This window comes from Triticum aestivum, chromosome 6B (assembly GCF_018294505.1).
Source record: "Triticum aestivum cultivar Chinese Spring chromosome 6B, IWGSC CS RefSeq v2.1, whole genome shotgun sequence".
Taxonomy (NCBI): domain Eukaryota; kingdom Viridiplantae; phylum Streptophyta; class Magnoliopsida; order Poales; family Poaceae; genus Triticum; species Triticum aestivum.
Window position 1 is genome coordinate 670,544,123 of NC_057810.1, and position 22,253 is coordinate 670,566,375.

Sequence of the window (22,253 nt, forward strand, 5' to 3'; positions counted from 1 at the left end):
CCATGGCCGCCTTCCAACGAGAACAAGCAGGCTTGATCAACTCCCACCGGCCTTGAAGCGACCGGAAAGTGCGATGGATGAACCCACTATTCTTCGGCTTGATCCTACAATAGACGTCCTCGATCCTTTGCCAATACAATTTACCGGTTTGATCGGTGCCGGTGGTAGCATCCATTCCCACAGCTGCCCAAGCACGAACCAAGAGGACATCTTCCGCCTCGGTGTAGTTTGTCGACCGAGCGTGTGGGCGGGAAGCGGCGGTGAATGCCTCCACCCCTATCTCGGCCACCTCCTCCTCGTCATCCCCTTCATCCTCCTCATCTTCCTCCTTTTCCTCCAAGTCGTCGCCAACCCTAAAGGGGTCTAGAGGCGGAGCTCCGAGGTCCACCTCCGCATTTTGGAGGAGGTCCATGAACGAGGATGGGGTTGCCATTTCCTCGAACACCTCATGCGCGGCGGGAGGAGGTTCGGCGACGGTGGCGGGCGGGGCCGCGGCCGCGGCAGCGGGCTTCTTCTGCGGCTTCTTCACGGTCGGGGACGAGCCGACGACCTTGGTCGAAGCCCCTCGAGGCCCACGACCGGCCGCCTTCGGCCGACTCTTCTTGGGGGAGGGAGCGGCGACCGTGGCGGGGCGGGCACTGGGGCGGGGCCGGGGGCCGGGGCGGGAGCCTGGGAGGCGGGAGGAGGCGCAGCGAGGCCCGCCCGCCGCCGCTTCGCCCCGACGTGGGTCGCCGCCACCATGTCGGCGACGGTCGGGCGGGCGGGGGCGGGGGCGGGCGAGGCGGCCGGGGCGGGGACGGGGCGGGCGCGGCGGCCGTGGCGGGCGAGGCGGGGGCGGGGGAGGCGGCCGGGGCAGACGCGGCGGTGGCGGGGCCCTCCATGGCCGGAGAAGGAGGCCGGGGAGGAGGAGCAGTTGGCTCCCGCGCAAGCGAGGAGCGAGCGAGCGAGCGAGTGCGGGTTGGGGGGGCGATTTTCCTCTCAACCACTACTTCTACGGATTGCAAACTGGTTTGAGGGTTGGACCTCTAAATTTTTTTACGGGTTTGAGGGTTTAGAGGTTCTAGTCTACGGCGTTTTTTCCACGAAAACTTTAAAAATGCAATTATTTTTAGGGGTTTGAGGGTTTGAGGGCTCTACTAGTAATGCTATGAGACGGGAGGCCCGCTTGTGGGTTTATGGGTGTGCATGCATCCGCTGACGGCCCTGTAGCAGCGGCCACTGCTGGCTGCATGTGAGTGGCCACATCATGCACGTCTTGTGGCTGCATGATCGCTGCCTGCACATGCATGTGCTTAGCTCCCTGGCCTGAAGGAGCGTTGGATGATGCCAATGCTTGAGCAGACACGGTTGGCACAAGAAATGTAGCTGCAACGTCTTGCACAGGATCATGCAGAAGGTTGACTTGTGGTGGTACTGTAGCATGTTCAAAGCCCAAATGAGTAGTCTGCATGGGGACAACAGTGGAGACAGATTGAGCTCCACACGTTGTATTACCGCCATTAGTTTGGACTTTTTTTGCTCGCTTGCTAGCATCCCTATCTGGCATATCCTCATCCCGGTTAGCACCATCATCATGCCCATCATCATGGTTTTTCCAAATCCGAGGAATAAAGTCATCATCCGGAACAAAATCATCCTCCTCCAGCACAAACCGAAACGCATATCCATTAAGCTTGACATAGACATCAGAGGAGACCGAGCTTTCATCAGACCCATCATGTTTGACAAAAATATCCATGTTATGAACAGCCACCTGGATCCGCACAATACCGTGACGGCGCAAGCAAACCAAGTCAACATCCTGAGTGGCGCCAATAACTGATCCCACCGCCCACAGACCAAGGAAATGGCGAAGAGCTGGCGGGACTTCGGTGACGTGGACCCAAACAGGCTGCAAGGGAAGTAGCGACGGAACCTCCTCGATTTTCCATTCACTAAAAGTGATCTTCACGTCATGTGATTTAACATTATACTCAAACGCTGCCACGCGCTGCAAAATCTCCATTGAAGGGAAAGAAACCAAGAAAGCATTTGCTGCATGAGGCATAGCTTCCCACTTCCACGAAGTTTGGACCGCAGCGATCTTTGCAACCTCGGCCTCCACCACAGAAGAAGACAAGGAACCACCCGAAATCGTAACCAAACCAGTCAGCAAAGTAGGTGGGGCGAGATTCTCCTTGAAGAGTGAGTCCGGAAGCTGTACAAACATTGCATTAACTAAACCGCAACCACCGAGGGAGGCGGTTGGCCTTGGTTGCTTGAGAACAGAGCAGCGGTGCGGAGGATGCTTGTAGTTGTTACAAATGTGACAGTAATGAACCACCGTGCAATCCTTAGACATATGATCATCTGACCTGCATTTAAAACTCCAAAGACCAGTCTTTTTACCCTTCGGTAGATGTCCAGTAGTGTCAATAGTGGTCAATGTCGCCGCATTAGCGTGTATGGCTGATTGAGTTTGAGCATTGGGGGCGGCCGTCACTGACGCCGGCAGGAACGCTGGTGTAGAACGCGCAGCCACGGGGGTCGCGCCGGCGGCAGTAGCATCACGACGTCCCCCCTTGCGCTTGCTCTTGGGACGCCGGGCTGGAGGTGCATCCGGCGCTTGCTGGTTGTTAACACCAAAGATGACCGGCGCCGGCGCCGGAGCCGAGGCCCGCTGGACGGACGGAGCAGCGGTGGATGTCGATGCCGGCAACGCTCCGAAGCGAATAGGTCCAGCAGCCACACCAAAGCCGGAGGAGAGTCCAGGGTTTGATGCAAAAGTTGGACCTGTTTGTCCCACCGGTGGAGCCCCCTTGGACGGGTTGCCACCCCGGCCGGTCATCGGCGGCGCAGAAGCCTGGCGCAGTACGTCGGCGTACGATGGCGGCGGCGGAACACGTGAAAGTCGATCCGAGCAGATGCGAAACCGTGGTGCTAGGGCGTCTCGATACCGTGTACTGAAACAGATCGCCTCGACGTAGCGTACGGCCCAGCCGCGAGGCCTGCATGGCCTTGCTCACGCAGGGCCCACGAGCATGCGACGAGCCCGAGTCCCGAGTCAGCGCAGTTTGAAACGCGGGATCGTCGCATGCCGTACAAGCCGCTGCCGTTTCTTCCTGCTGATTCGGAGACGCCGAAGATGACGCACCCGCAAGTGAAGCCGGCAGGAACGCGGCCAGCGCTACCGGCGGCGTGATCCTGGGGCGTGGAAGGTGCCGCTGTTATATACTTTCACAAAGTCCAACATTGACCACAAACTAATGGTAATAATTGTGAGTGTTGAGTTCTAGCAACAGAATGGCCCACAGATCGGAGAAAGTCTTGTGCTGAAGTGGATACTTGGAGGCGACCTGTGCACACTCATTTAATAAGTTATAACTGTTCAAATTCACATATAATATTAAAAAAAGTCATCTATGTTGATTAGGTAAGGAGTCCATACCATGTTTATCGTCCAATAACCTTCGAGAAGCAACCACATTTGTAATATCTTGAAATGGTTTATGTGCTTGTACATCAATGGACCCCGCTAAATGATTGAGCTTTCTTTGCCTTTCTTCATAGATGATTCCCTTATAGATGACCGATCGTGCACAAATTAAAGTGAGTTGCTGCATCAAATAACAAATCTGTACAAAATTACATAGCAGCATATATGTTTGGAGTTTTTTTAACAGCTTGGTAGGCATAAACACAAATACTTGGTGGTCGGGGTTTAGGATTGCAGAGCATTAAGGGCATCTCCAGCCGCGCCCACAACAGGCCCCCCCAGGCCACTTTTTCGGCGCCGGCGCCGAGAAAACGGCCCAGTCGCGTCCCCAGGACGCCGAAAATCGTCGTTTCGGACCTTTTTTCCGCCCGGCGGTCACAGGCCGAACCCGGCGCGCTGGGAAGCCGTTGGGGGCTCCGGCGCTAGGGAAAAGCACGCCTGGCCCACACCGACAGGGAAAAAGTCAAGGTTTTCTTCCCCCGACTCGCCTCGCACCCCGCGCCCTCGGCCACCACTAGCTATATCCCGGCGACGGCCGCCAGCCTACTCCGCTAGATAGCCATTCCCCGCTGGAAAATAGCAGCGCTTCGCCGTGGCAGCCCCTCCTGCAGCAGCTGGGCGTTTCCGGCCGCCGTTTCCGGCCGCGGAGGCGCGGTTTAACGGCGGGTACACGCCCACCGAGCGCAAGGTGTTCGACGTTTTGACTGTCTCGGCGATGGACTCGGATGAGGAGGAAGAGCTCGCCGCGCTGCTGGAGGAGGAAGCCGCGGCCGACGTCAAGGAAGAAGAGCATCTGATGGTGCTCGCCGCCCTCGCCCAGCTGCTGACGAGCAATGAAAAGCCGCGTCGACGTGGCTCGGCGCCGGGGCGGGTGAAAGCAAAGAACCGGCATCGTCTGCAAGGCTACTGCATGCTCTACTCCGACTACTTCGCCGATGCTCCACTTCATAGCGAGAGAACATTTCGGCGCCGTTATCGGATGAGCCGAAAGCTCTTCCTCAGGATTGTGAATTCCATCCGGGAGTTCGACAACTACTTCAAGTGCAAGATGGATTGCACTGGCGCTCTTGGATTCACCTCCATCCAGAAGTGCACGACAGCGATGAGGATGCTTGCATATGGAGCTCCCAGTGATTCACTCGACGACTATGGGCGCATGACCGAGTCCACCAGCATAGAGTGTTTCTACAAGTTCTGTCGGGCAGTGGTGGCAGTGTTTGGGCCACAATACTTGAGAACACCCAATGCGGAATACACTGCTCGGATCCTAGCCCAGAATGTAGCAAGAGGATTTCCTGGGATGCTTGGAAGCATCGACTGCATGCATTGGAAATGGAAGAACTGCCCATTTGGTTGGCAGGGGATGTACAAAGGTGCCAAAGGCGGTTGCAGTGTGGTGCTTGAGGCGGTAGCCACACAGGACCTCTGGATTTGGCACTCCTTCTTTGGTATTGCCAGGAACTCACAATGACATCAACATGCTGCAGTGCTCTCCTGTTTTTGCCAAGCTCGTTGAGGGCCATTCTCCTCCGGTGAACTTCGAGATCAGTGGGCACCAATACAACAAGGGGTACTATCTAGCTGACGGCATCTATCCGAGATGGTCGACATTTGTGAAGACGATCTCAAACCCTGTGGCAGGAGGCAAGAACGCCTGGTTTGCGAAGCTTCAGGAGGCTTGCAGGAAGGATGTCGAGCGGGCATTTGGTGTGCTCCAATCTCGATTCGCTGTTGTTCGGTACCCCGCTCAGACCTGGTCGAAAGATCAAATGTGGGAGATCATGACTTGCTGTGTCATCTTGCACAACATGATCATCGAGAGCGAGCAAGAAGACCCAGTGTTTGACACTGAACCATACTACAGGCAGGGTCCTCTAGCCGAAGTTGATCACCAGCTACCGGCAACTTGGACTGCCTATCTCAGTATGCGTCAGGAGATCCGAGACCCATAGGTGCATCATCAACTACAGAAAGATCTGATTGAGCACCTATGGAGGCTCAAGGGGGACGCCGCGTGATAAAATACGAGTTTTTATTTGTTGAACTATATAATTTGTATTGAACAATTTGTTGTTGTAGTATTTTGTTGAAGTATTTGATTTTTCTGTGATGAAATATGTGATAAGAAATAATTGTGTTGATAATTGAACGCCGAGACACGGCGAAACCACGCCGAATATGGGCCTATTCTCGCTCATATGGGCCGTTTATTCGCCGAAATTGGGCTGCAAAGTGGGCCAATTTCAGCGTCTGGGGGCGAGCTGGGGGCGACGACTGGGCGCAAAACCGCCCCCAACACCGAGTGTATCGCCGGCTCGCCCCAGGGGGCGATTTGTATGCGTCCTGGGGGGGCCAACGGCTGGAGATGCCCTAACAGATTTCTTCTTGATTGGAAAGTACAGATCATCAAAATAGAAAATGAAAGCCTTGTGCACATAAACACAGACACTCAGTGGTCAGAAATTCAGATTATGAGGTATTATTTATTTTTGTTGGATCTGAAGGCATGGATCAATAAAAGGCTGCCTCTACTACATGATTGACTGTACGTTACCTGTTTTCCAAATTTGTGAAGTTGAATGGTGTGTGCAACACGTGATCCAAATTCCAACAATGCTCAACGCCTAAGCCAATGATCCCAGCTCTCCCCACGGGATGGTACAGTGGGCGAGGGTGAAGTGAACCCCCAGCGCACTGGATCTGAGTTGCACGCGCCAAGGACAGACTGATGATGCCCGTAGTTTAGCGCGAATTGATCCACCAAGGATCAGAGTGGCGAGGGAGAGAGAGAGAGAGAGACTGTAGAGAGAGTGCATGACTGGGACCTGGTATGGCCGGGACGGACAAGATGATCCTCCCGATACAGATAATGATCCACATCATCCGTTTAGGGTACGATGCCGCTCTAGTCTTTTACCAAGATGCCGTACTCAGTTGCCATCCCTTTGCTTTCCCCCCATTTTAGGACCACGAATGTGATGGTTTTATGAACATACGCACCCAATTTTGCATTAACAATTTGTGAGGAATCCTAATACGTAGTAGATGTTGTTGCCGCTCTCTTTCTCTTACTTGCACAAACGCCTCCGCCGCACGAACGGCGCCGCGGCCGCACGAACGGCCTCACTTTACTGGGCACATACCCGGGCGCGGCAACACACCGCAGCCTATCCAGAGGAGCTCTCTCACAACCGATCCGGCGCATACCACGGTCCCAGCAGAGACTACCTCATCTCTGGCTCCTAGGCTCGGCTCATACCGACGCAAGACAACAATACAGGGGAGGGAGTTTTATACTCAGACGCGCACACACACGACCCGGCCACTAACTTCACGACACACACACCCACGGCCTGCTAACAACCTCCGCCACTAACCGCATGTACTGGCTACTCCTACATGCACATACGAGCTGGTCAAGCTAACAAATCTTTGACTTGATCTTCTCCTAGACCCACTCGAGGATCCAACCGATTCACCAGACATGCAGCTGGCTAACTGCCGACTCGCTCGTCACGGCGATCGACGCAGCCATGCACTGGGGTCTTGCTCGACGCGCACACACATGCGTGGCTTAGGTCTAACATTCTCCCCCTAAGCCACAACCTCACCGCGCGGCCCGCGAGCAGGAGCCCCGACTCGTCGTCGACGTCGTCTTGAACGCGTCCGTCCGTCGCTGTGGCGTGCCGCCTGTCGTCATCCTCGTCACTCCCGCGGACTCGACCTTGCACGCTGGCGCCGGTCACCGCCATGCCCGCTGCACGTCCGCGGCCTCCTCGGCGCGCCGTCGTGGCTCACCGCGCCGCGTCCCTTGTGGTGACGTTCCCGGCCGCCGCGGCCTCCATGCCGTCGTGCCGCGCCTCCACGCCGCCGCGCCATGACGCATCGTTGCCTCCGTGGCCTCCGCGCTCGCCGCACGTACAACATCACCGCCCGCTGCCTCCGCCACGCGCCATGACAGCCTCAGCGCCGCCCACCTTCATAGGCCGACACACGGACCGAAACTCCATCGCGCAGCCGCCGGCGAGCGCCGCCATCGCTGTCAAGCCTCCGGCACGGCAAGCACGCCCAAGACACCAAGCTCATGATACCAAATGTTGTTGCCGTTCTCTTTCTCTCACTCGCACAAACGAAGGTGAAAGATGGAGCACACAAATATTTCCGGCGCACAAACGCCTCCGCCGCACAAACAGCGCCTCGGCGGCACGAACGGCCTCACTTTACTGGGCACATACCCGGACGCGGCAACACACCGCAGCCTATCCAGAGGAGCTCTCTCACAACCGACCCGGCGCATACCATGGTCCCAGCGGAGACTACCTCATCTCTGGCTCCTAGGCTCGGCTCATACCGACGCAAGACAACAATACAGGGGAGGGAGTTTTATACCCAGACACACACACACACGACCCGGCCACCACACCGGCCACTAACTCCACGACACACACACCCACGGCCTGCTAACAACCTCCGCCACTAACCGCATGTACTGGCTACTCCTACATGCACGTACGAGCTGGTCAAGCTAACAAATCTTTGACTTGATCTTCTCCTAGACCCACTCCAGGATCCAACCGATTCACCAGACATGCAGCTGGCTAACTTGGCCGACTCGCTCGTCACGGCGATCGACGCAGCCATGCACCGGGGTCTTGCTCGACACGCACACACATGCGTGGCTTAGGTCTAACAGTAGAGGGGGAAGGGCAATTGTCCCCTATCTTTTCTTGAATAATTACTTACGTTAGATTATTTACACTTATATCTTCTATACCCATAATTTGACCACATTTTCTTGCAGGTCTGCTGTTAGTTCAAAAGATTGCTGCAGAGCACCATGGTTCTGATTTTGTTTTTGTGGAAGAGCCAAATGCTAAAGAGGAACTGTGGAAGGTCAGTCGTCTGAACTTGTAGAGCTAATCTACATATGGTCCTTTCTGCATGATTGTGCACATGCCATGCGATACCAGTGTCATACAGTATGACATTATGTTCCCTGGTTTCTGGACAATAGTAGTACTGTGATATATAGGACATTTGGTTTTGGAGCATAGTTTAATGTCATTTTCCTCTATGCGCAGATCAGGAAGGAGGCACTTTGGGCTGGTTTTGCCATGGAACCTGATCGTCAAGCTATGATAACGGTTTGATTGCTTGCTCAGTATGATCAGTTAGAGATAGTTAGTCTCTAGTGGCATGCATCATATACCATTATGTCTGCCTCCTTACTTGTGAATCTTGGCATTTGTCAACATGCCCTAATCATCATTTGGCAAAATATGGGCTGAAATATGATCCAGTTTTAGTTCACATTCAAGTATATGGTACTTAGCAAATAGCAACGAAATATCTTCTCAGTTAAGTAAGGGTGACTGGCGGTTTGAATCAACATATGCCTTTTTTGTCCCTTAGTGATAAATGTAGATCTTGTCAGCTTCATAAATTTTGTTATCTCATATGCTCACATAGATCGGCTAATGGTCATTTATGATCATTGTAGCCTTATTATCTGCCGCTTTCTAGTGGATGAGCCGCATCAAGTCTTGTAAATTCTAATGGCGCCCCAATTGTTGTTCATGCAGGATGTTTGTGTTCCATTGTCTGGACTTGCAGAATGCATATCTGTATCTAAGCAACTACTTGATGCATCACCATTGACTTGGTACATATTCTCCCTTATGCAGTACCTAGGTTTTTCTGATGTAGCTAGGAAAGCCATGGACATCTCTTTTGCATTAGATTTATATTTATAGGAGAGCAAGGCAGTTTGAAAATTCGAACTCTTGATGAAGTAGCATGCAATTCTTATCGCAGCTCCAGCAGTATGCTATCCTTTTAATTATCCAGGACCTTCTCTCTGACTTGTATATGTTTTCAGTTTGGTTATCACCCATGCCGGTGACGGAAATTTCCACACATTTATCCTATTTGATCCAAGCCAGGAGGAAGAGCGAAGGGAAGCAGAGAGACAAAACCATCTCATGGTTCATACTGCTCTGTCCATGGAAGGTACATGCCCAGGAGAGCATGCACTAGTAGAAAAGGGGGAATTTGTCCCGGTTCGTAAGGGCCTTTAGTCACGGTTCATGAACCGGGACTAATGGGTCGTTACTAATACCTCCCCCTTTAGTCCCGGTTCAAACACGAACCGGGACAGATGTGCCTCCACGTGGCCGGTGCGTCGAGCCCAGGCAGGAGGGCCTTTGGTCCCGGTTGGAGGCACCAACCGGGACCAAAAGGCCTCCACGCGTCAGCGTTCCAGTGGCTGGGGTTTTTGTTTTTTTTGAAAGGGAGGGGGGGGGTTGGGGGTTTTGGGGGGTTAATTTAGGTGTTTCATATATTGTGTTAGCTAGCTAATTAATAGAGAGAAATGTCCTCTTTTATGTCCGTGCTTGGTCGACGCTACGTACTATACATAGAGAGGCCCTCGACACGCTAGCTAGTAAAAAAATGAAGGGAACCATTAAGTACAGAAGTTCATCATGCATACCGAGAGAAGTGATCGATCGACCTCTCCTTCTCCGAGAGATTGGTCGAACAACAAGTTTTTGTATTATCTATCCGACGCTACTGGCTACATACATATACAATATGTAAGATCTCTTAATTACAATCCCCTAGCAATTGAAATCAACTTGTACATGGTATTCTCCGGCTTTATTGATGACGTGGTCAAGAAAGAATCCCGCCAATTCCTCTTGAATTGCTTTCATGCGATCTGGTTCTAGGAGTTCATTCCGCATCTGCTACGTCTAATTTGAAGAAGGGGGTTAATTAATACATATATATGAATGAAACTCAACAGAAATGATGGTGTAATAAAATGAAATTGTGAATATTATTGCTTACGCACTCCATATTGTCTTTTAGAGTAGCCCCGCTTATTTTTCAAAGTCACGTTGTGGATGAACTCGCACACGTAGTATCCACAGAAATCATTCCCTTGTTCCTGCCACAAGCAGTTTACGAGAAATAGAGGTCAATCAAACTGATAATGAAGCATTATAAATGGCATTGATGAAAGTATAGCTATAGAATCAACGGGAGATGCGCGCAACTAGCTAGCCAGTAGTACTTACTTTCGGGTATGTATATCGCAGCTCCTTCGGCAGTCCCGGAGATTCTGCGGTGAACTGTTTCCAAATCCTGCAAGACAAAGAAAATAATTATTATTACTTGAGATATCAGGAAATGAACAAAAAGTTGCCGATATAGTGCGATAATTAATGATCGATTGAACTTACTTGTTGAGCAATTCAGTCATTTCCGCATAGGTTTCGGGATCTTTTCGTCTCGAGTCTAAGACGGTTACTAGTCCCCACTCAAGCTTAATCTCCAGAAGAACATAGTGGTACCTGCGCACGCATGCATAAATCATCAATTACATTACTATAACCTTACTCGAGTAATAAGGGAAACCGAATATGCACATGACAGTAACACTCACTCACCATTGTAAGGAAAGAGTATGGTATCTTTGTTTTGATTTTTGATCAATGATTGTAGCAAGTTGTCCTCGGCCTCTTTGGCGTGCTTTTTAACCAGAAATTCATCTATGATATTTGTGTTAATGAACCCAATATCATAAATTTCTTGTTTTTTGCACTCGACGATCTTCAATCTGCATAATATATTGAGGATAATTAATTATAAATACATGCAATGAAAGAGCCGAGCTATATATAGAGACTTAATGACAGAAATAGTACTTACATGCAGTAGAAAAAGACCGTTAATTTATCGAGGGCCTTTTGATTGAAGAACGCGAAGAACTCCTCAAATGGAACACACAACACAGATCACTTGCAACGAGGTCGTGCTCCTCTTTAATGTTCAGATACAAACTATTCGTCCCCCCAGACTCTCTGCAGGTTTTCATGTATAAATTATGGAATCTTCGCATCATCGTTGTTAGAGATTTTTCATCTTTGACGAGAGGCTTCCCGTACTCGTATCTGTGTTCGTCCACCTCCATGAAATCAGGAAGTTGATCGTCAGGCAGGTAATCTTGTAGATTGCCATAACCAGCCACCATCCCCGGAGCATTAGCGACGATGTTGCCGCTAGACACATTGAGCGAGGGGCATGATTGGTTTGCTTGTTCGCCGAGCTGGTCAATTTTTTCCGCAGCTGCTCGTTCTCTTGACCTTTGATGTCTGACAGTACTTCCCGACCGCTCCGCTTGGAGATATGTCTGTTCAGTAATGCGCTCATAGTTGGTTCTCGGCGGAGACCTTGCCGGTTTCCTCAGGGCATCGAGAGTGCGCTTTGCTTTCATCGGATCTACCTTCTCTTCCAGAGGTGGATGTCTCTTTGCTTTCACCCCTTCAAAGAACTCCTTCACGTGGGTCCGCATTATCGTCGCATTTTCCTCCTCGGTCCTCTCGTACGGTAACTTCTCTAGAGGCTTGAGAGGTGGACCGTATCTGTATTGCCTCCTGCCTCCGGTTGTGCTGCTAGACGCCGGAGCAGACGGAGCGGCTTCGGCGTTTGTCTTCTTTCGTGCTTGCTTACGAGGCGGAGGAGAAGGACTACGACGTGCCGGAGCAGCCGAGGCGGCGGCAGGTCTCTTCCGCCCTTGCTGGCGAGGCGGAGAAGGAGGAGGCTGCTGGCTGCTCGGGAGCGCAGGCGCAGGCGGAGAAGGAGGAGGAGTGCCGCCACGCGCCGGAGAAGGAGGCGGAGTGCCGCCACGCGTGCCCTGATCGTCACTCGCCGGAGGAGGAGGCAGTGGAGGAGGCGGAGTGCCCTGACTCGTCATCGTCGGAGGAGGAGGCGGAGGCGTCCAGTTCGGAAGGTTGATGAGCTCCTTCCGCCATAGGCATGGAGTCTTCAAAGCAGAACCCAGCCTAGTCTCCCCTTCACCGGTAGGGTGGTCAAGCAGGAGGTCCTCAAATCCCTCTGTTATTTCATCCACCATCACCCTAGCGTATCCTTCTAGAATCGGCCGGCAGTGATAAGTTGCACCGGGTCCAGTAGGATAAACAGAGCCAACAGCAGCCTTGACCTTCAAATTCATCCATCGCGTCATAATGTGGCAATTTTGAGACTCTGTGATAGCATCCACGGGATAGCTGGCAGGAGCCGTCAAGACATGCTCCGGCTGAAGTAGCTCGGTGGAAGCCACGCTGCTTCTCCGCTGAGATGACGGGGTAGCTTCGGGGGAAGCTTCGGCAGGTCGTTTGCTGCGATCTGCTGCTTCTCGTTCCTCTTCTTGTTCCTCTAGCCCCATTACCCTTTCGTGCAGCGCCTGCAGTTGGCCCTGCTCCAGTTTCTTCCTCCTCTCGTGGCTTTTGTAACCCCCTGTGTCCGGAAAACCAACCTTCCACGAAATGGAGCCTGGCGTGCCTCGTGTCCGTCCAGGGTGCTCAGGATTCCCGAGGGCCATTGTGAGCTCGTCCTTCTCCCTGTCTGGAATGAACGTCCCTCACTGCGCTGCATTGATATAGTGCTGAAGCTTCTTGACTGGTATTTTCAATTGCTCGTCCGTCCAACGGCACTTCCCTGATACAGGGTCCAAGGTTCCGCCAGCCCCGAAGAACCAAGTCCGGCAACGGTCTGGCCAGTTCATTGTCTCTGGTTCGATCCCTTTTTCAAGTAGATCATTCTCAGCCTTGGACCACTTAGGCCGGGCTTTGAGGTAGCCACCTGACCCCGTGCGATGGTGAAGCTTCTTCTTCGCAGCATTTTTCTTGTTTGTCGCCGACATCTTCTTACTCTTTTCCGATGTCTTGTGGGCCACAAATGCGGGCCAGTGATCTTTGATCTTCTCATATTTGCCAATGAATTCTGGTGTCTCTTCTTTGTCGACAAACTTGTTCAACTCTTTCGTCCACCTCCTGAATAGGGTTGCCATCTTCTTAAGAGCACAAGACTTGATTAATTGCTCTTTAACTGGCTTCTCCGGATCCTCCTCTGGCGGTAGGGTGAAATTTGCCTTCAGCTGAGTCCAAAGATCTTCTTTCTGCATATCTTTGACATAAGACACCTCAGGGTCTTCCTCCTTAGGCTTATACCATTGTTGGATGCTGATCGGGATCTTGTCCCTAATAAGAACCCCGCACTGAGCAGAAAATGCGTTCTTTGTCCGGATGGGTTCAATCGGTTCGCCGTCGGGCGCGATTTCTCTGATCTCAAACCTTTCATCCGAGCTCAACTTTTTCTTCGGGCCTCGTCTCCTTACCGAAGTTGTGCTCGATCCGAAGGGCTAGAAATTAAAAGGAAGAAAGACGAGAGTAATTAATATGTGTACATATACCAAAACAATGGATGCATCAATTAACTAGTCAGCACAGACTTAACTAATATATATATACCTGGCCGGACTCGGTTCGGTCACCGGAGCAGTCATCATGGTCTCCTTCTTGTACCTCCATTGTGTCACCGGAGCCATCATGAACATAGCCCTCTTCTTGTACCAGCATTAATGGGCCGAAGCCATCATGAACATAGCCCTCTTCTTCACCCAGTCCTTCCTGACCATCGGTGTCGTTGAGAAATGATGCAACTTAATCACTTCCTTGTGTGATTATGTCCCCCAACATCGCTTCTGTTGCTTCGTCTTGGGAGTGCTCCATAGTTTCTGCAAATATTTACAACATGTCAATTATTATTCAAACATGGTACAGATGGATATATATTAGTGGAAAACGTAGAACTAGCTAGCTAATCACAATAAGGAATCATGTTAGTGGCCTCGATGCTGCTTCTCTAGGGTTTGGGGTGGCCTCGACACAACGCTTCAAGGGTTTGGGGTGGCCTCGACGGCAACGCTCTTTTAACTTGGTAAATTTGGGTGGCCTCGAGAGAGTTAATTTGTCGGGTAGGGGCGCGACGGGAGGGGGTAGGAGACGACCAACATCGTTTTCTCTCTAGGATTTGGGTGTCCTCGAGAGTTTTGGTCGAGCGAGAGGGCCGAGGGGGGTGCTGCCGTGGTATAAGTTATCACGGTCGAGAGGGGGTATATATATCGACCACCCCTCATGTCGAAGTTATCTCGAGGGGGTTATATCGACAACGACGCGACATACATATACATGGGAAAATAATGTTATCGGGGAGGGGGTATTGGTACCCCCCCTCGTGTTGAAGTTTCTTCTTTCTCCTCTATTCCTTTTATTCTTCTTCTTCTCCTCTTCTTTTTCTTCCTCTCCCTCGAGAAAGGAAAATAAGGAAAAGGAAGAAAAGAGGAAGAAGGAAGAAGGAAGAAGAAGAAGAAAAAAAGAAGAAAAACAAAGAGGAGAAGAAGAAAGGAATAGAGGAGAAGAAGAAAAAATAGAAAATTTCTATTTTTTCTTCTTCTCCTCTATTCCTTTCTTCTTCTCCTCTTTTTATTTTCCTTTTTCCTCTCATTCTTTCTCTTCTTCTTCTTCCTTATTCCTTCTTCCTCTTTTCTTCCTTTTCCTTATTTTCCTTTCTCCTCTACACTAACCTAAAATGCACTAACCTAAAATCACCAAAAAATCTATGAACAGGAAAAAATCCTAACTTTTCTAAAAATCTATCTTTTGCATATATGAAAACATTAATACACATATGAACAAAAAATACATATATGAACAAAAACATGCTCTGAATAATTTTTTATACATTTTGAACATCTACATACACATATCCACATACATACACATATACATTATATATATATATATGAACAGAAAAATTAAACTAATAAAAATGAAAAAACAGAGTCGGGGCGGCGCGGCGGCTCACAGCGGGGGCGGCTAGCGATGACGATGGCGACGGTGGGGCCAGCGAGGGCGCCGGCGCGCGGGGGCGGGACGGGGCAGGGGCTCGGGGTGGCACGCAGTGACGGGGACGGCGGTCTCGGGCGGCACACGGTGACAGGGACGAGGAGGGTGGGCTCGGGGAGGCACGCGGCGACGGGGACGAGGACGGCGGGCTCGGGGAGGCCGACGACAAGGATGGCACGGGCTCGGGGAGGCCGGCGACGAGGACGGCGCGGGCTCGGGGAGGCCGGCGACGAGGACGGCGCGAGCTCGGGGAGGCCGGCGACGAGGACGGCGTGGGCTCGGGGACGCGACGGCCTTGGCGGTGGCGGCGACGATGGTGAGGTGGAGCAGCCTGGCGGCGTCGAGGAGGTCGGTGTCGTCGGGGGCAACTGGCGATGAAATTCTGAATTTTTGCAAAGTGTTTTCTTATATAGCAAAGTCATTGGTCCCGGTTGGTGGCACCAACCAGGACTAATGCACGCTTTAGTCCCGGTTGGTGCCACCAACCGGGACCAAAGGCCAGTTTTCGGCAGCCCAAAGGGCGGGAAGCGGCGGCCTTTGGTCCCGGTTGGTGGCACCAACCGGGACTAAAGGTGGGGCATTGGTCCCAGTTGGTGCCACGAACCGGTACCAATGCACCCCTTTAATCCCGGTTGGTGCCACCAACCGGGACCAAAGGCCCCTGTGCTGCCCGCGTCGCGGCCAAAGTTTACTCCCACCTCGCTAGTTGAGAGGGCTCGAGAGTGGTTTATAAGCGCTGCTGTGCCCACCCTCTCGAGCTCCTCTCAACTGCAGGCTTTCGGGCCTAATCTCACACTTTGCTGCTGTGGGCCTATTGGGCCTTCTGCGGGCCTGAATCCTGGCCCAGGTTGGGTTTCTAGTCGTATTCAGGCCGTGGTGGCCCAATAGGTGACATTTTTTTAGTTTTTTTCCAGTTTTTTGTTTTGTTTTTTTGCATTATTTTTTTTCTTTTGTTTTTTTGCTTTATTTTTTAATTCTTTTTGCTTTTAGTTTTAGAAAAATTATAAACTTTCTGTTAGTGCCATTAGTTTTCAAATTTGAAAACACTTTTTTTGTTTTTTTGTTTTCTTTCTTGCTTTATTTATTTTATTTTGTTTCTACTTACAACAAAATACTTATTGTTGCTATTTTTCATTTTTCTAGTTTTTTTGTTTTGTTTTCTGCATTATTTATTTTCTTTCGTTTTTTGCTTTATTTTTTAATTCTTTTTTGCTTTTATTTTAGAAAAATTATGAACTTTCTGTTAGTGCCATTAGTTTTCAAATTTGAAAAAACTTTTTTTGTTTTTTTTTCTTTGTTGCTTTATTTATTTTGTTTTATTTCTACTTACAACAAAATACTTATTGTTGCTATCTTTATTTTTTTTCCAGTTTTTTTGTTTTGTTTTCTGCATTATTTATTTTCTTTTGTTTTTTGCTTTATTTTTTAATTCTTTTTGCTTTTAGGTCAGCAAACTTATAAACTTTTTGTTAGTGCCATTAGTTTTAGAAAAATTATAACTTTCTGTTGAGAGTGTTCTTGGTGAGAACATAGTTGGCAAGGAGCGAAACGGGATTAATGGTATTACGAGGGCCGAACCATAAGACATTAAAGCATTTCAAATGAACTCTGAAAAAGTTGAAAGTTGGCATGGTATCATAAATTTACCCACATAGCATGTGCATGTACAATACGGACAATGGTATCATACTCGTCTGTTACAAAGTTGGCATGGTATCATCATAATAGTTGTGGAAGAAAGTCTTCACTTTTTCTTCGCTTGTGTCATTTGCTTATTGCGCCGTAACCATGGATAATCTTCATCGTTTATTAAGATGCTGGGGTCAGCCTTGACTTTGAAGGGAGGAATTTCATGAAACTTTTCATAATCTTCAGACATGTCTGTCTTGCCCTCCACTCCCACGATGTCCCTTTTTCTTGAAAGAACTATGTGGCGCTTTGGCTCATCGTATGATGTATTCGCTTTTTTATCTTTTCTTTTTCTCGGTCTGGTAGACATGTCCTTCACATAGATAACCTGTGCCACATCATTGGCTAGGACGAACGGTTCATGAGTGTGCCCAAGATTTTTCAGATCCACTATTGTCATTCCGTACTGTGGGTATACCTGTACCCCGCCTCCTGACAGATTGACCCATTTGCACTTAAACAAAGGGACCTTAAAATCATGTCCGTAGTCAAGTTCCCATATGTCCACTATGTAACCATAATATGTGTCCTTTCCCCTCTCGGTTGTTGCATCAAAGCGGACACCGTGTTTTGGTTGGTGCTCTTTTGATCTTGGTCAATCGTGTAAAATGTATTCCCATTTATCTCGTTTTCCTTTCCAAATCTTAACAGTCGAAGATGGTCCCCTGGACAACAAGTACAGCTCATCACAAATAGTGTTGTCACCTCTGAGACATGTTTCCAACCAACTGCTGAAAGTCCTGATGTGTTCACATGTAATCCAGTCGTCGCACTGCTCCGGGTGTTTGGAGCGCAGACTGTTCTTGTGTTCATCAACATACGGGGTCACCAAGGTAGAGTTCTGTAGAACTGTGTAGTGTGCTTGAGACCAAGAATATCCGTCCCTGCATATTATTGAGTCCCTTCCAAGCGTGCCTTTTCCAGTCAGTCTTCCCTCATACCGCGATTTAGGGAGACCTATCTTCTTAAGGCCAGGAATGATGTCAACACAAAACCCGATGACATCCTCTGTTTGATGGCCCATGGAGATGCTTCCTTCTGGCCTAGCGCGGTTACGGACATATTTCTTTAGGACTCCCATGAACCTCTCAAAGGGGTACATATTGTATAGAAATACGGGGCCCAGAATGAAAATCTCATCAACTAGATGAACTAGGAAGTGCGTCATGATATTGAAGAAGGATGGTGGGAACACCAGCTCGAAACTGACAAGACATTGCACCACATCACTCCTTAGCCTTGGTATGATTTTTGGATCGATCACCTTCTGAGAGATTGCATTGAGGAATGCACATAGCTTCACAATGGCTAATCGGACGTTTTCCGGTAGAAGCCCCCTCAATGCAATCGGAAGTAGTTGCGTCACAATCACGTGGCAGTCATGAGACTTTAGGTTCTGAAACTTTTTCTCTGCCATATTTGTTATTCCTTTTATATTCGACGAGAAGCCAGTCGGGACCTTCATACTAAGCAGGCATTCAAAGAAGATTTCCTTATCTTCTTTGGTAAGAGCATAGCTGGCAGGACCTTCATACTGCTTTGGAGGCATGTCATCTTTTTCGTGCAAACGTTGCAGGTCCTCCCGTGCCTCAGATGTATCTTTTGTCTTCACATACACACCCAAGAAGCCTAGCAGGTTCACGCAAAGGTTCTTCGTCATGTGCATCACGTCGATCGAAGAGCGGACCCGTCAGCAGGTGCTCTCAACTTCCCGTCTTTCTTACGGTCCTCATTGTGCCATCAAATCAACTTGGCATGCTCTCCGTTTCTGAACAGACGTTTCAACTGTGGTATTATAGGAGCATACCACATCACCTTCGCAGGAACCCTCTTCCCGGGGGGCTCGCCCTCAACATCACCAGGGTCATCTCGTCTGATCTTATACCGTAATGCACCGCATACCGGGCATGTGTTCAGATCCTTGTACGCACCGCGGTAGACGATGCAGTCATTAGGGCATGTATGTATCTTCTGCACCTCCAATCCTAGAGGGCATACGACCTTCTTTGCTGCGTATGTACTGTCGGGCAATTCGTTATCCTTTGGAAGCTTCTTCTTTAATATTTTCAGTAGCTAGCTTCTCAAATCCTTTGTCAGGCACAACATTCTCTGCCTTCCACTGCAACAATTCCAGTACGGTACCGAGCTTTGTGTTGCCATCTTCGCAATTGGGGTACAACCCTTTTTTGTGGTCCTCTAACATGCGATCGAACTTCAGCTTCTCCTTTTGACTTTCGCATTGCATCCTTGCATCGACAATGACCCGGCAGAGATCATCATCATCGGGCACATCGTCTGGTTCCTCTTGATCTTCAGCAGCTTCGCCCGTTGCAGCATCATCGTGCACATCGTCTGGTTCCTCTTGATCTTCAGTAGCATCACCGTATTCAGGGGGCACATAGTTGTCATAGTACTCTTCTTCTTCGTCGTCTTCCATCATAACCCCTATTTCTCCGTGCCTCGTCCAAACATTATAGTGTGGCATGAAACCCTTGTAAAGCAGGTGGGTGTGAAGGATTTTCCGGCCAGAGTAGGACTTCGTATTCCCACATATAGGGCATGGACAACACATAAAACCATTCTGCTTGTTTGCCTCAGCCACTTCGAGAAAATCATGCACGCCCTTAATGTACTCAGAGGTGTGTCTTGAACCGTACATCCATTGCCGGTTCATCTGCGTGCATTACAGAACATCATGAATAGATTATTAAGTGACCAAATTAATAGAAGTTCATCATCACATTAAAACCAAAGTACATACATAGTTCTCATCTAACAACATAAAGCTCCGCAGAGCATCTAAATTAATTAAACCATACATTGAAACTATGTAAAACATTTCAATGCGAAAACAAATACGATCATAATCACAACCAATGTAACAACTGATCCAATGGCATAATGATACCAAACCTCGGTATGAATGGCATATTTTCTAACCTTTCTAATCTTCAAGCGCATTGCATCCATCTTGATCTTGTGATCATCAACGACATCCGCAACATGCAACTCCAATATCATCTTCTCCTCCTCAATTTTTCTTATTTTTTCCTTCAACAAATTGTTTTCTTCTTCAACTAAATTTAACCTCTCGACAATAGAGTCGGTTGGAATTTCCGGTTCCACAACCTCCTAGATAAATAAAATCTATGTCACGTTGGTCGGCATAATTGTCGTAAACAACAAATTAACCAATAGGTATGAAAAGATAATATATACCACATCCGAATCATAGACAGGACGAGGGCCGACGGGGGCGGATACCAAAACCATCGCACTATATAAGATGCAATAATAAAAGTAAGAAAATTATACAAGTATTTATATAAACATACAAGTAAGAATTTTTTTTCCTTTCAGAAAGAAGATAAGAACAAGAGGCTCACCACGGTGGTGCCGGCGACGAGATCGGCGCGGGCGATCGACGGCGGTGAAGACGGAGACGGGACGTGACGGACCGCTAAACCTAGACAAATATTGAGGAAAATGGAGCTTGGAGAGGAGAAAGCTTAAGTAGTGTGGCTCGGGCATTCCATCGAACACCTCGTGTGCATAGGAGGTGAGCTAGAGCACCACAAAGCTCTTCCCTTGCCGGCCAGGAAAAACCGAGCAGTGGGAGTGCTCTGCTTGCGGGCGAGGGGTATATATAGACAACTCATTGGTCCCGGTTCGTCCCATGAACCGGGACTAAATGGCAGCCTTTGGTCCCGGTTCATGCCACCAACTGGGACCAATGGTGGTGGACCAGGAGCAAGGCCCATTGGTCCCGGTTCGTCCCACCAACCGGGACCAAAAGGTCCAGACGAACCGGGACCAATGACCCACGTGGCCCGACCGGCCCCCGGGGCTCACGAACCGGGTCAAATGCTCCCATTGGTCCCGGTTCTGGATTGAACCGGGACTAATGGGCTAACCTGGTCTGGACCATTGCCCCCTTTTCTACTAGTGATGGTGTTGGCACGGGAAAAATGAAGGTCGGTGACCTATGACCTCTTTATCTCATCAAGGCCGTGGTCTATTTCAAATTTCCACATGATTCATAAACAAGTCACCACCCATGAGTGACAAGTGAAAAGTGCTTTGGTGCGTGCATTGGCAGTACCTAGAGAAGGAGCTGGGGATGGAGTCAATGAGGACGATGAAAAGGATAAAGGCCACGCTGGATCCCAACAACATCATGAATCCAGGAAAGCTCATCCCACCCCACGTCTGCATATGACCAACTAAGTGCCTAATTCCAGCTTTTTTTTGAAAGGAATGTCTCGTGGCTCTTTATTGCAATAAGTTGATGGTTACATCGTTAATTACAAGGGGCATAATAAACATGGGTGGATCACCATCCCAGAAAACAGTAGAAGTTGAATCATAAGCATGCGTAGCTAGACTATGGGCCACATTATTTGCATCCCTTGACAATGTTGGAAAGTGATATTACCTATTCTCTGAGCGATCGCAAAATATTCAGCCATGATTACTGCATATGGGGTCAGAACCTCTGTCTCACCATTACAGGTGATCTTTTGAATGAGTATACCTTTCAGACGAAATGCGGTCATTTTTTAGATAACCTTGTACAGAACATTGTATAAGTTGATAGGTCGATACTGTGAAATTTTCTTTAGACTGACCACCTTGGGAATAAGCACTATGACGGTATCATTTCATCCATCAGGGATATTCTTTCAGTTGTGATGACATCAAGTACTTCGCTTCTCAAAACATCACCAATTAAATGCTGACATCTTTTGTATCCCCGATGGAAAATAAGGCCTTTTAAAATCTTCAACTGAAAATGGCTTACCTAGTGCATCATCCATCTCCCTTGTAACTCGAGGTACAACCTTATCAATTAAATCTGGGTCCGTCTCTCCAATTTCAGTAGCAAACAAACGCGCAAAATAATCATTGATCAAAGGATTCAGATAGGCCGTGCCTTCACGCCAATTCCCTTGGTCATCTTGAAGACAGTTTATTCTATTTTTCTTCCTTTCGTGCATCCGCAAAATTCTGAAAATATTGGGCATTCCTATCAACAAAGGGTGGGTTTTATTTACTCAAAAGGAGGCATCAAGTGGATACAAACACAATGAGCACACACCCGGCCTCTGTGTAGGTAGGATACACACACACGCCCACACACACAGAGAGAAAAATGCCGGCAAATAACAAAGTAATATAACACCAAAGCTATGTCTAGGCGAGAGGAAAAAATGAAGTGATCAACTCCATAATCGGAAACTACAACAATGACCATATCCGTACCAATCATCTCATAACACCAAAAGGTCAGTGAGATTCTTCAACAGCAACTCCTTCAGGAAAAGAGAGTCGCTCGAGCG

General features: G+C 49.2%; 1 protein-coding gene across 1 annotated transcript; it reads left to right on the top strand.

Annotated features, from left to right (window-relative positions):
- Positions 1-7,225: 7,225 nt before the first annotated feature.
- LOC123139571 (D-lactate dehydrogenase [cytochrome], mitochondrial-like) lies at positions 7,226-21,278 on the top strand. Its single transcript, XM_044559344.1, has 8 exons — positions 7,226-7,528; positions 8,043-8,124; positions 8,277-8,368; positions 8,557-8,619; positions 9,058-9,137; positions 9,354-9,500; positions 20,861-20,888; positions 21,014-21,278. Exons 1-8 carry the CDS (start codon positions 7,226-7,228, stop codon positions 21,131-21,133), a joined length of 915 nt encoding a protein of 304 aa, XP_044415279.1. The 3' UTR covers positions 21,134-21,278.
- The last annotated feature ends 975 nt before the right edge of the window (positions 21,279-22,253 follow it).

Excerpts from the sequence above, each read along its gene's own strand:
- LOC123139571 (XM_044559344.1), top strand. The coding sequence starts at position 7,226 with ATGCCCGCTGCACGTCCGCGGCCTCCTCGGCGCGCCGTCGTGGCTCAC. Across the intron at positions 9,501-20,860 it reads GAAGGTACATGCCCAGGAGA|TGATGGTGTTGGCACGGGAA; the intron begins GCATGCACTAGT and ends CTTTTCTACTAG. Across the intron at positions 20,889-21,013 it reads TTGGCACGGGAAAAATGAAG|TACCTAGAGAAGGAGCTGGG; the intron begins GTCGGTGACCTA and ends GTGCATTGGCAG.